Here is a 12,075-nt window from a genome sequence, read left to right on the forward strand (position 1 = left end):
TCTCACTCATATGCCCTAATCGCATATGCCACAGACGAGTCATGTCTGAATCTGAATCTGCATATGAGGAAATTGCTGCAACACCTATGACTGTATTGCCCTGAAGCATATAAAGGTTGCCAACCTTTTTCCCTTTCATCACAACCAATGCACCTTTATAGACCTTCAAAACTCCACCTTCAGCTGTACATCTACAACCCAGGGAATCAAGAGAACCCAAAGAAATCAGATTTTTCTTCAAATCTGGTACATGCCATACTTCTGACAAAGTCCTCGCTATACCGTCATGCATCTTGATTTGAACTGTTCCAATCCCGACAGTTTTACAGGGCGTGTTGTTCCCCATCAAAACTGTACCACCATTCACCGATTGATATGTCGCAAAATAATCCTTGATAGGACACATGTGGTAGGAGCAACCCGAATCAAGTATCTATTCATCTTGTGAGTGTGCAGCACAAGCATCAACTGTGAGAACATATTCTGAACCATCAGTATGATCTTCAACAACCCCGACAACATCTTTCTTTCCTTCTCTTTTCTCCTTCTCTTTGAGTTTTGGACAGTCTCGTACAAAGTGACCCGATTGATGACAATAATTGCACTTGCCCCATTTCCCTTTTGACTTCGACCTAGAACAGCCACTGCCCTTAGACTTTGCTAACTCCTTTCCCTTCATTCGCCCTCGAACAAACAGACCATCTGCTTGTTCCTCGCTCCCACAGGTAGAAACTTTCTTCTTCAACTCCTTATAGTATAAAGATGCGTTAACATCCTCCATAGAGATGGTATCGTGCCCATGGAGCATAGTCGTAACGAAGTGCTCATAAAAAGAGGGTAAAGAGCACAACACAATCAGTGTTTGATCCTCATCTTCAATGGTAACATCTATATTCCTCAAATCCATAACAATCTTATTGAACTCATTAAGATGTTCTTTGAGAGATGTGCCTTATTTCATCCGAAGAGTGTAGAGGAGTTGTTTCAAAGACAGCCTGTTTTTGAGAGATTTAGTCATGTAAATACTCTCCAACTTAAGCCACAAACCAGCTGCGGTCATCTCATTTGCAACTTCCTGCAAAACCTCATCGGCCGAACACAACTGAATGGAACTAAGTGTTTTGATGTCAAGTTCCTCCTTGTCTTCCTCTGACATCGTAGCTGGAAGCTTATCCTTCCCATTCAATGCTCTGTGGAAACCTTGCTGTACTAATAAGGCACGCATTTTCACGCACCATAAACTAAAACTCATCTGCCCATCGAACTTCTCTACTGTATACTTTGCAGCCATTTTTACCAAAATACCCTCAATCACAAAATGCTCAGTTGCTTAAATCTTCTCTCCCTTTGGACCTCTCTCGGCACTTATAGAGACCAGCAGCTGAATAGTGCCCAAACAACAAGTTCTCTCTCGGCACTTACAGAAACCAACACGGAACAGTGCCCAAAAAATGAGTTTTCCCTCTCGGCACTTACAGAAACCAACAACAGAATAGTGCCGGAAAACGCAGAGAGAACGGAGCTGAAATCCGGCATTGTTGCCGAAAAACGTAGCTCTGATACCAGTTTGTTGAAACAAAGACTATAATCCGAGCATATATCAAGAGAATATCCAACTACGAAGTATATAATAAACAGAGAAATCGAAATAGATGCATAAAATCAGTAAATCAACACAATAGAGAAGAGACACAGAGGTTACGTGGTTCGGCAATAGCCTACTCCACGGGTAGAGACTACGATTCCAGTATGTCGAGCGAAAGGGAAGAGCTTTGCGGCTCCAAGCATACCAATCGAACAACAATTTATCCCAAATCGACGAAACTCTCACTCCCGAACGAAAACCCCAAATTTCCGAAAGTCTCAACTAACTCAAAACCCTATTCCCGAAACCCCCAAATACAAACGGTCCTGATAGAGAAACCTGGGTTGAGGGACAAAATGCTGGGTCGAGTCGATCGGTCTGGTTGACGGGTCTGAACCGGAAAACCCAATTCAAGACCGGTCTGTTGGGAACACTTGGCTAGGCACTAACAGGTAGCCGTTGTATACCACTCCCATAATTCGAGCCAAATTCATTATCTACTGCTAGGTCTCATCATCATATCAATGATGTTTTGACTGAAGCTCATTGACCAGCTAGTGTGACCGTTTATTTGGAGGGGGGAATAGTAGGGGTGGCATCGAATCGAGCTAAGCCCGAACCTACCTATGTTCGAGCTGGGCTTGATTTAAATATTTTGAACTCGAGCTTGAGTCGACCCTAGCCTCGAACCTAAAATTGTAATTGAGCTCGAGCCCAATAATTTTAACCGAGTTCGAGTTCGAGCTCCAACCTACATTTAAAACTTTGCATAAAATACATGTCAAATAAATTGTATATAAAATTCTGCATACATTTTACATAAAATTGAACATAACCTATGTATATTAACTTTGCATAAAATTATCTATACATTATGCATAAAATTATTCATAAAAAGGGCATAATTATGCATAAACTTTATTCAATAATCAAACACAAATCATTCCTTTGAAAAACAACGCTAGTTTTGTCCATTTGTACTAAATCAGATCGTTCTGATCCAAGGAATGGAAAACCAAATCATCAAGACAAAGAAATTTTTAAAGAAAAATGGTTTTGGATGACTTAAATTGCATGCCCATTTTTTCTTTTTTCTTCGGAGCATGGATTCATACAGCAACAGTTCTGAAATGCTACCAATCTGTTCTTCTAAAAAACTTGAGTGGAGTTAGCATTAAGAGAGTACTGCAAACAATAAGAGGAAACAAATACTAACTTTTTTGTGGAGAGGTTTTCTACATGAAGGTTTGAGTTTTAGTTTCCCTACAACTAGTATAAAGCTGAAGTAAAACAGGAAAAAGAAAAACTTTGGTGTAAAAACCTATGAATCCCTCACTTTGTTTATAGGATATACGAAACCTAACGACCACGATGACTAGTCACGCGCTAAAGCCTATAAATGATTTCTCTTTCTGCAAGGCTAATGGAACGCCTCAATGCGAAGGGAGAACAGAGAATGAAGGCTGTTGGTTACGTACAGAACGCCCTTGGAGATGGGTGGGAAAGAGAGATGAGACAAAAACCAATTCAATGGCAATCACTACCACTGGAGAATTTGAAAGGCAAATCACATCAACGGTTTTGGCCCAGCTTCTGCTCCCTACTTCCAAGCTTCTCAACAAGCTTCGCCACCGGCAATTGAGAACACCCATTTCTCCTCTATAATCGACAACAATGATTCTTAGAAACAGATATATGTGTCCAGAAAATGACGGAGAAAAAGGGGAGGCGGCAAAGGGGCCCGTCACAACTCTGTTGTCGTCGTCTCTCCCTTTTTTGAAAGGTCTGATGTTTCTATATCTGGGCAAAGAGAAAATCAAGAGGGAAAAGTTGGTGGGGAAGAGATACCTTGTTCATCAATTGTTGTTTCCCATTATTTTCAGAAGGCAGGAGCTAGTTGCGTTTCCCTGTTCCCCTGATTCTCGAGAAGTCGTGAAACACGAAGAGTTATCTCAAACACTTGTCGTCTCCCGCTCCCAGCTCTTGCCTTCTGGGCCATCGTTAAGTTAATGTGTCGGCTCGCGAGCTTTCGAACCGAACCCTAGTTCGATCGAACTCAGCTTGTTAACTTTCGAGATCCAGATAAATCGAATCGAACCGAGCCGGAATTGAGCCAAGCTCGAGCCGCTCGCAAACCGGCTCGGTTCGATGCCACCCCTAGGGAATAGAATCCAATCAAGCTCATCATTGGACTATGGAGGAGTGGGGTTACTTGACTCACCAGGGAATAGGGGACGACTTAGGTTTCTTCGTCTTCTTTGGTAGGTGGCCAAATAGGAAGGGATGGATTAGTCATGCGAGGAGCCACATCAGTTGTGGATTCAGAGTCTGACTGATATGTGTTCTCCGGCTGAGGATGTGGGGGAGAGCAGGGGGTGACCGTGTCATTCGAATGAGGTAGGATGCTGGTGATGGAATTCGAAAGAGAGTTTATAGGGTGAGTTTGATTTAATTTAGGTGGGGCCGTGGATATGGTTGCCAGAGGCTGAGTTGGCCACGTGCTCAACAAAGTCGAGTCAATACATTGGGTATGGTTAAGAGGGGGAATTTTCTGCATGGCAACTAGATTGAGTTGATTGGGAGTTATTGAGGGGTGACGGGTTGGGGTCCTGAGTAACAGTGCGGGGTAATAAAGGCGTGGGGCCAATAATTATAGGTGTTGAATTTGGTAAACAAAGGGAGGGGGTAGCAAATTTCGGGCGATGAGTGATTTCACGTGATAGATTGTGTTGGGGTTATAAATCTAACATGGGGCAGTGGGTGCTGACAACTTGAATGGCAGCAGATGGTTGATCAAATATTTGAATCTATTATAAATAGAGGCTCATTGTACTCTGTTAAGAACAAGTCAATAAAGTATTTCTCTTTTCCAAAAATTCGATATGGTATTAGAGCTGGTTCTGTGTGTTGACTTGATCAACCCACAAAGATAATGTGATCATTTTTTGATTTATCATCTCTAGTAGTTTAGGGTTCATTTTCTACTTTTTTTTCTTCCTTTCCTGTTCTAGTACTTGTTGTTTCCTTGGCGTTCCCACCTCCATACTAAAGTTTTCATATTGCAAATTATATATTGACAAAAAGATCTATAAGTTTACTTTTCAACACCAAAAGAATTTTGGCAATCGAAGTTTTCTAAAAAGAGAAATTGTTATTTGAAGTAGCAAAGGTTAGGCAACAAGAGAGGTTCGAGCAACAACAGAAAACTTCAATTTTTTAGCCGTTTTATGCTGTCAAGAATGAGGCTTTATATGGAGAGCTATATGTCTAAAGAAAGATCTATAATTTTTTTTTCTAGCCTATTAAACCAATTCTCAATTTGAGTTGTCTAGAGGGAGATCAATTTCGAAAGGGTCAATGGTCATTTTGGCCAAAGAAGAAAGAGTGTTCAATTCCTCTAGATTGAAGAGTCCGAAATCTATCAGATTCTTTCCCTCAAAAGAAATATATTTCATGAAGGAATATTATATTGAATGAAATATATCGAAGTCTAGTTTCAGAAGGATCAACTTTCATATCAATTTGATCTATATGGAAGGAGATATTCTCATTGAAGTCGACAAGGGTTATCCTATAGAAAGAAACAAATCAAGTGGCCATAACAGATTCAAGAACAAAAATTTTAATGTCAAATTAGGTATCAAATGAAAACTCTTTTAGTCTAGTTTCTTGAGCAACAAACCATTTGTTATTTTAAGCTATATTTTGATAGATATGGATATCAAAATTACCAAAGGTCAGTTTTGCTGAAAATCTCTCCTTTCCTTTTCTCTCCTATTCTCTCTCCATGCATTGACGTGAACTAAATTTTCTTTTCTCCTCGAATCCTAGTTTTTTAGCTAACATAAAGTTTTGATTAGATTTAATCATTCCATGATGTACTCGTTCAAGGTATGCAATATTTTGCTTCGATACTGTTTTTAAGTTTTGCATTTTTGTTACTTGGTTGTGTATCTTTTGCATCGTCAACTCCAAAAAATTGTGGTCACCCTCTAAAATCATACTTGGTCAAATTTTTTTATGTTATTTCAGTTCTATCGTTATAGTCTCCCCTAGTTTTTTTAAACAAATGGTCGCATTCTAGATTCGTTTGGAAGTATGTGCGTTGCATATTTGCCTCCTTCCAGTTAAAATTATTTTCTTATAGTATTTCTTCATTTTATCAATCTATGTTTTCATTACTTTAGAGCAATGCCTAGAGCCACGACTTAAAAAGTATAAGAGTGCGCTCAATAATCAACTTGAGTCAAGTCTTTCAGTTCTTCATCCAAGAGGGGTTTTGTGTTTAAGCTACCTCTAAAAAATTGTCTCTTTGTTGTGCCCTAAAGTTGGGCCCTTTTTTGCCTTTAAAATTGAGTAGAGTGTGTTTCAGATTATGACCATTTTGACCGGTGTATGGAACTTTGTCATACAACGAGGAGTGGTTTTCTCTCCTATATTGTGTTTTGTCTAAGCTGGGTCTCTGTCCCTTTTATCCCCACCTTGAAGGGGAGAAGCAGAAGAAGAACAAGAAAGAGGTTCTACATGTTGTGATAATTTTTATGTGACCAAAATATTCAAGAAAGGGGGAGCATAAGAGATGAATATTTTACATGTATGAAAAAAAAATGAGCCAATGAAGATTGAAGACCAATTTTTCTTTTTTCATTGTAAGCTGAAGTTATAAACTCCAGTTTGAGGGGGAGTGTTGAAGAGTATGGAAGAGTCTTGTATGACCTTCACAACTCTCGTAGGGCCAAAATTAATATGGTAGAGTCTTACAATTCTCACAGGAGGTCTTAGAAAAGAGTTTCAATTAAAGGTGTTTTAGTTATGTTAGTCTTATATTTATTTATGTTCAGTTGTTCAATTATTCCAAGAGTTATCTTTTAGTGTTTAATTTTGGGTGTAACTGGGACAAGGGTAATTTAATTGTAATTGGATTCTATTAGTTTCTTCTATTATAAATAGAGGCTCTTTGTACTCCGTTAAGGACAAGTCAGTAAAGTATTTCCCTTTTCTGGAAATTCGACACCGTTCTTACATATATTTCAACAAATTACATATAAGTTAATGCTCTGCAATAAGTAGTTTTGTCATGAATTTTGTGATAAGTGGGTACCTGGATGGGCATTTTTTTGTGAAAACAAAAATTTTATTTTGAAGTGTGATGAATCTTGTTAAAAAATAAAACAGCAAGAGATGCTACCCTCTGTGTGTGTGTGTTTCCCCTGTGATGTTCTGAACAAAGATGTTTGTCATTGTGATGATAGGCAGATGAAAAATTGGGGCACATCTGCCAAAAAGCAGTGGGAACTCTGCAAAATGCTTGATGAGTGGTAAGTTTTTGTTTCTGTATTTTCTTCTTTTTGGAATCTAAATCATTCCTTAATAATTTGAATGCTATTATCCTGATATTGAGTTACATTCATCTGTATTTACTAGGGCTGTCTATATCCAGAGAAAGTGTGGGAAGAAACCATTGGCACAATCCACTTACCTCACAGAAGCTGAGGCCTTCCTTGAGCTATATGCTAAGCGGTCTCATGAAAATCAAGTTTTGGTGGGGTCTGCTGGTAGCCTGGTCAGGAGTGAAGATTTCATTGCTATTGTTGGAGAAGGTGGAGATGAGGAGGGTGATCTGGATGCGGAAGGTGCACAATCACCATCAAGCCAAAGCCCTGTTGTTAAGGATACTGTCTCAAAAGATGAAGGTCTTATTGTATTCTTTCCAGGTATGGTATTCTTCCCAAGCACTAAAAAAATATGCTTGCATGAGTGTCACAAATAACTTCATCTTAAGTGAAATTTCAAGCATTATACTAAATGTGAATTTTATTGTGGTTTTGAACTTAACTTTGAAATGCTTTGATGATTCGTGCTCTGCTATTGGGGTATTATGTGACATTGTTCCTGGGAAAGTTAGCAGCAGCTGATTTTAGCTGTTAACAGAACTTTCAATAGCTGTTCAGGGAATCTGACCTGAATAAATTGAACCCAAGATAGCTTGCAGGCCCAACTGATCATGGTGGATATGTTTGGTTTTGTTGTTTGGTCTAACACTTCCAAGTCACCCTCCATAATCAAGAAGAAGTGCTGGGATCTCTACTTTGATGGAGCCTGTGCTGCCATGCTTTTAGAATCTAGTCGTTGTCATTATGAATAGCATCACCATACTGGCTCCACGGGATTTCCATTTGAGTTACTGTAAAATATGAGGTCAAGCTCGTAGCAGGAAGCAGCACAACTAACCAGCTGCTGGATCTTAGATTATTATTTCTGTCGACTGGCCATTATGCAGAAATGGGCTTGGATACTTATTCCCTATGCTGAGCAATCATTCCAAAAAATGAGATTCAAGCTCGTAGCATGAAGCAGGAACCATCAAAGCAGTTGCTGTGTCATTAAGGGCAGTTTGAGGATTTTACTCTTGTAAAGAGGCTGCCCTAATTTTCTCTTTATAATTGAGGGGTGCCGCCATTGGGGTTTTATCATTCAGTCTGAGGAGCATCAGTTACGGCCGAGAGAGGTTAGAGAAAAACAACACCTCTCTTGTAAACTATTTCATCTTCATAGTGGATTACTGCAGCGGTAGAAGACAGGACGTAGTCTCACCTTGAGGCGAAATTATATAAATCTTTTTGTGTTTTTCCGTGCTTGCTTTTTTCCTTCTTCTGCGATTATTATTATTGTTCTCGTTAGTTTGGAATTAGGGCCTCTAATTCCTAACATTAATAACTCTTTGAATATTATTGGTATTGGTTTTGGGCCTATAAATATGCAGATTTGATGGATCTTGCTTCATTGACAGAGTTATAGTATATAATTAACTGAACTCCAAAGAAAATAGATATTAGGATTATATATTGATATGCTTTTATTTTTAGGTTAATTTCTAAGTGTGTACCATAATTCTAAATGTGATCGTGTAATTTGAATCTAACGGGAAATTAAGTCAACACCTTTACTAAATTTTACAAACAATTAAACTTATTAATTTACCCTTTTTACCCTATTTTAACTTTTATTTCTTAAATATTTTGTGGAAATAATTATTAAAAAATCCGGAGGTGCCCTTTATCGAATGGAAGCCTAGAAGTGGGCGGTACCGTCCCTGAGCAGAACCCCTCCCCACATTTCCTCTCAATTGAATAGAAAACCTTCTGATTGACAATGTAGAAATGGGGGGAGTGGTTCTGCTTCAGACGGGGCTCTGCCTTCATCTTGGGCATCCTAAAAAAGAGTCCCCTCTTCTCATTTGTGGACAACTCTTGAGCTCATTAATGTAAAAGATTGCATCACCTAGAAGAGAGGTATTGTCCATTTTGAAGACATTGATTACCACAGCTTGAAGGGCATAGAATCGCTGGTTCAGCATCTCTTGTTTCTGCCCGTCGGTTTCAAAATGGTTAAGAGGCTCTTCGAAGATTGTTGCAGGTTTGTATGTGCACTTTTGGGCTGCCTTTTCAGCTTCAAATATTTGACTACTCTCGACTTGTCTAACCTAGGCTTCATATATACAAATAAATTGACAATATTTGGTAGACCTGGTGATTGGATGGCTAGACAAAATTAAAATCAGATTTTCTATCAAATTAGTAGAGTCTAGGTAAGATTCTAGCCATTAGATGGCTCATCATGACAAACCTTCAAATCTGGATACAAGACTTGAACTAATGAAGTTCTAGGTCTTAGATTGATGACAACCAAAATAACACCTACGTTCTATAATTTATCTTCTCCATCTTCGCATCTACAACTAATCCAGTGGTGTTTGCCAATGCCTAGGATCGCAATTTGCTGGTCAATTCAATGACGAAAAAGGAGAAAAGTTGGCAACAATAAGGCTTATTGAAGCAAGAAGGCTCCTTGCTAGTTTTTTTTTTTTAAATGATGCTGATTTTTATTAAGACAAAAGCTCAAAAAGAGCAAATTACAAAGGAGGGAAGCCTTCCCAAACAATGAGAGATTGTTGGGAAGTTCCAAATTTTGCCAATTTATCAGCCAAGGAATTGGTTGATCTAGGAATGAGATTCCAATTGCAACGGATAGATGATACAATGTCAGCAATACAATCTGATAGGCCAGTGGCGCCAAGGGGGGGAGCTGTCTTTGGAACACCAACTGATGACAGTCTTCGAGTCTCCTTCAATGATTAACTTGCAATGGACTCCACCTGCTCCAGCCGGCCCAGTACAGCTAATAGCACTACCATCAAAATTGAGTTTGATGCAGTCGCAAGGGGGAGGATCCCAGATGGCCATAATCGAAGTCTTGTAGGGGCCAGTCATATGAGTGATCAAACTCCAATTTTCCCAAAGTGAAAAACCTGATAGAGCGACAAATTTTTTCCTTGTATGAAGCCAGCTCGAGATAAGGCCAACGACATGTGAAGTTGTGTTGTCCGGGGGTGCACGCTTTGGAGTTAAATTTCCGGTTATTTCGCTCGAGCCAAATGCACCATGGAACATGCGCAAGATAGGTAGAAAGTATTAACTTGCTCAACCGAGGAAGATGAATGCCTCTAACCATCTCAAAGGTACCGAAGAGGTCCTGATGTAGCCCCATCTTCTGAAAAATCTTCATCCAGACTTGCCAAGAAAATCCACAGTGTAAGAGGACATGCTGGACTGTCTTATCGCACACACCACAAAGGGGACAAGAAAGATCAGGTTCGGTGAAGCCTCTTCTATGAAGGTTCTCAGAAGTAAGAATTTGTTCTCTGATGGCCGACAACACGAAAAATTTGATTTTGTTTGGCGTTGAGAGTTTCCAAGTCAGATTTGCCTTCTGCTCATGCATATTGTAGTTTTGCTTTCTGATATGAGAGTAAGCAGAAGCAACAGTGAAATGGCCATTAATGCTGGGTTTCCAAGTCAGCTTATCAACTATATGCTCACGGATAATAATATTGCTGAGTCTGGTACAGAGAGAGCAAAAAGCCGAAGATTCCTCATCATTTAGTCCTCGACGGAATGGGAGACTTCACGATTGATCCCTCCAAGAATCCGCCACTGAGCAAGAGAGGTCTCTAGCCACCCTATACAGCCTCGAGAAGTCCTCCGAGAGGGAGCGGGGAACCGCACCATTCATCCTACCAGAAGAGGTCCTTCCATTGCCCGTGTGAAACAAAGTAGCATCTCTGAATACTGGGAGGAGCTTATAAATTGATTTCCATATCGGGGATAGGAGGCGAGCGACACCACCCTCTCTCCACCAAGCACCCGAAAATTGAAGGTAGAATTTGTCCATATTCCTCCATAGATTGTTATGCTTGATGTTGAAGTTCCAAATCCATTTGAGCATAAGAGTTTTTTTCATTTCCTTCGTAGGCCGGATGCCTAATCCTCCTTGCTAGTTCTTGGTGGTGAAGAAATCAGACCTGGCAATGAGGCCTTAGGAAAAATTTGTTCCTTCTTAGGTTACTATAAATTTGGCAAGTTATGTGACACTTGGAGACCGTTGTGGCTTTGTTTTGTTCTTTTGACTTTTCCATCTAGAATCTCCACGAGAAGAAGAAGATTATAAGGATGAAGGACTTAGACACTAGATGAGCCTTGATTTTCTGAAGGGGGAGAAGGTTCTTGACTTTTTGTCTCATTGAAAAAAGAGGGGAGGCTTCCCCTCCTTTCCACTCTCCTCTTGGGCAACAAAAACTCTCTATTGCATAGAGAGGGAATGGGGGGAGAGGCAACAATCCAGGCGAGTCGATGGCCCCCCTCTTGGATCTTATAGAAGAGGGGGGGGGGGGAGGGGGGGGGGGGGGGGTGTGGAAGCTTTCCCCTTTCCTCTGCTCTTGCCTTTCTCATCTGTCAGCTTATCAGATGGGAGAGAGTAGAGGATTGACGAACTTGTTCCTACTTCGGTAGTTGGGCAAGGCCCCACTATTTTCTTTTATTTAATAATTATTGAAAATTTCTAATTACTACTTTGTTCTCAATTGATTTTATTAGCTGTTTTCAGATTTAGGCCCTATTTGAAAATATGAAATCTCAGCGGATGTATCTGGAATAACAACATCTAATGGGTGGAATCTCATAGAACTAAAATTAATATGGTGGAATCTCAGAAAAAAGTGTCCCAATGATGCCACAGAGACTCTGAAGAATGCTCACACGAGTAGCTCCCCACTTTAGGATGTTTTAACACTGATACGTGTCTTTGTGTGTTTCCTATTAACTAATGGGTTCGTGTTGGATGGTCTTTTCTGGACTTCTGCCATTCAAATTACTGTTATGGCATTTCTATTTTTTATTAAATTAGTTCTTTTGATTATAAGATATCTTATGATTCAGGTCAATATACTGTTCCTCGATTATGTTTTGCTTTCAAGATTTCAACCAAGAGCTATCGTAGTTTGGTTTTTATATATAGTATTTTTTAGCTTATGTTTCTTTGTTGCTCAATGAATTTCTCACTGGAGGCTTTCTTCCCATTAATATGATTTTATTCTTACTGTGACACAAAGTGAAATTGTCTTGATCTTTCTGGTATGGCATTTGTTTAACACT

The 12,075-nt window shown here is 39.6% G+C and overlaps 1 protein-coding gene across 2 annotated transcripts in view; it reads left to right on the plus strand.

Annotated features, from left to right (window-relative positions):
• LOC137966584 (tRNA ligase 1-like) overlaps positions 1-12,075 on the plus strand; it is a 68,396-nt gene that overhangs the window by 39,474 nt on the left and 16,847 nt on the right. For both annotated transcript variants that reach the window (XM_068813261.1, XM_068813268.1), the window contains exons 16-17: positions 6,838-6,903; positions 7,010-7,299. In XM_068813261.1, the coding sequence (XP_068669362.1) occupies positions 6,838-6,903; positions 7,010-7,299 (356 nt within the window). The remainder of the gene's footprint in view (positions 1-6,837; positions 6,904-7,009; positions 7,300-12,075) is intronic.

The sequence above is a fragment of the Aristolochia californica genome, unplaced genomic scaffold (genome assembly GCF_029961685.1).
Source record: "Aristolochia californica isolate CCGP_79_NKW_82.1479 unplaced genomic scaffold, dmAriCali1.0.hap1 SCAF_10, whole genome shotgun sequence".
In the NCBI taxonomy this organism is placed as follows: Eukaryota; Viridiplantae; Streptophyta; class Magnoliopsida; order Piperales; family Aristolochiaceae; genus Aristolochia; species Aristolochia californica.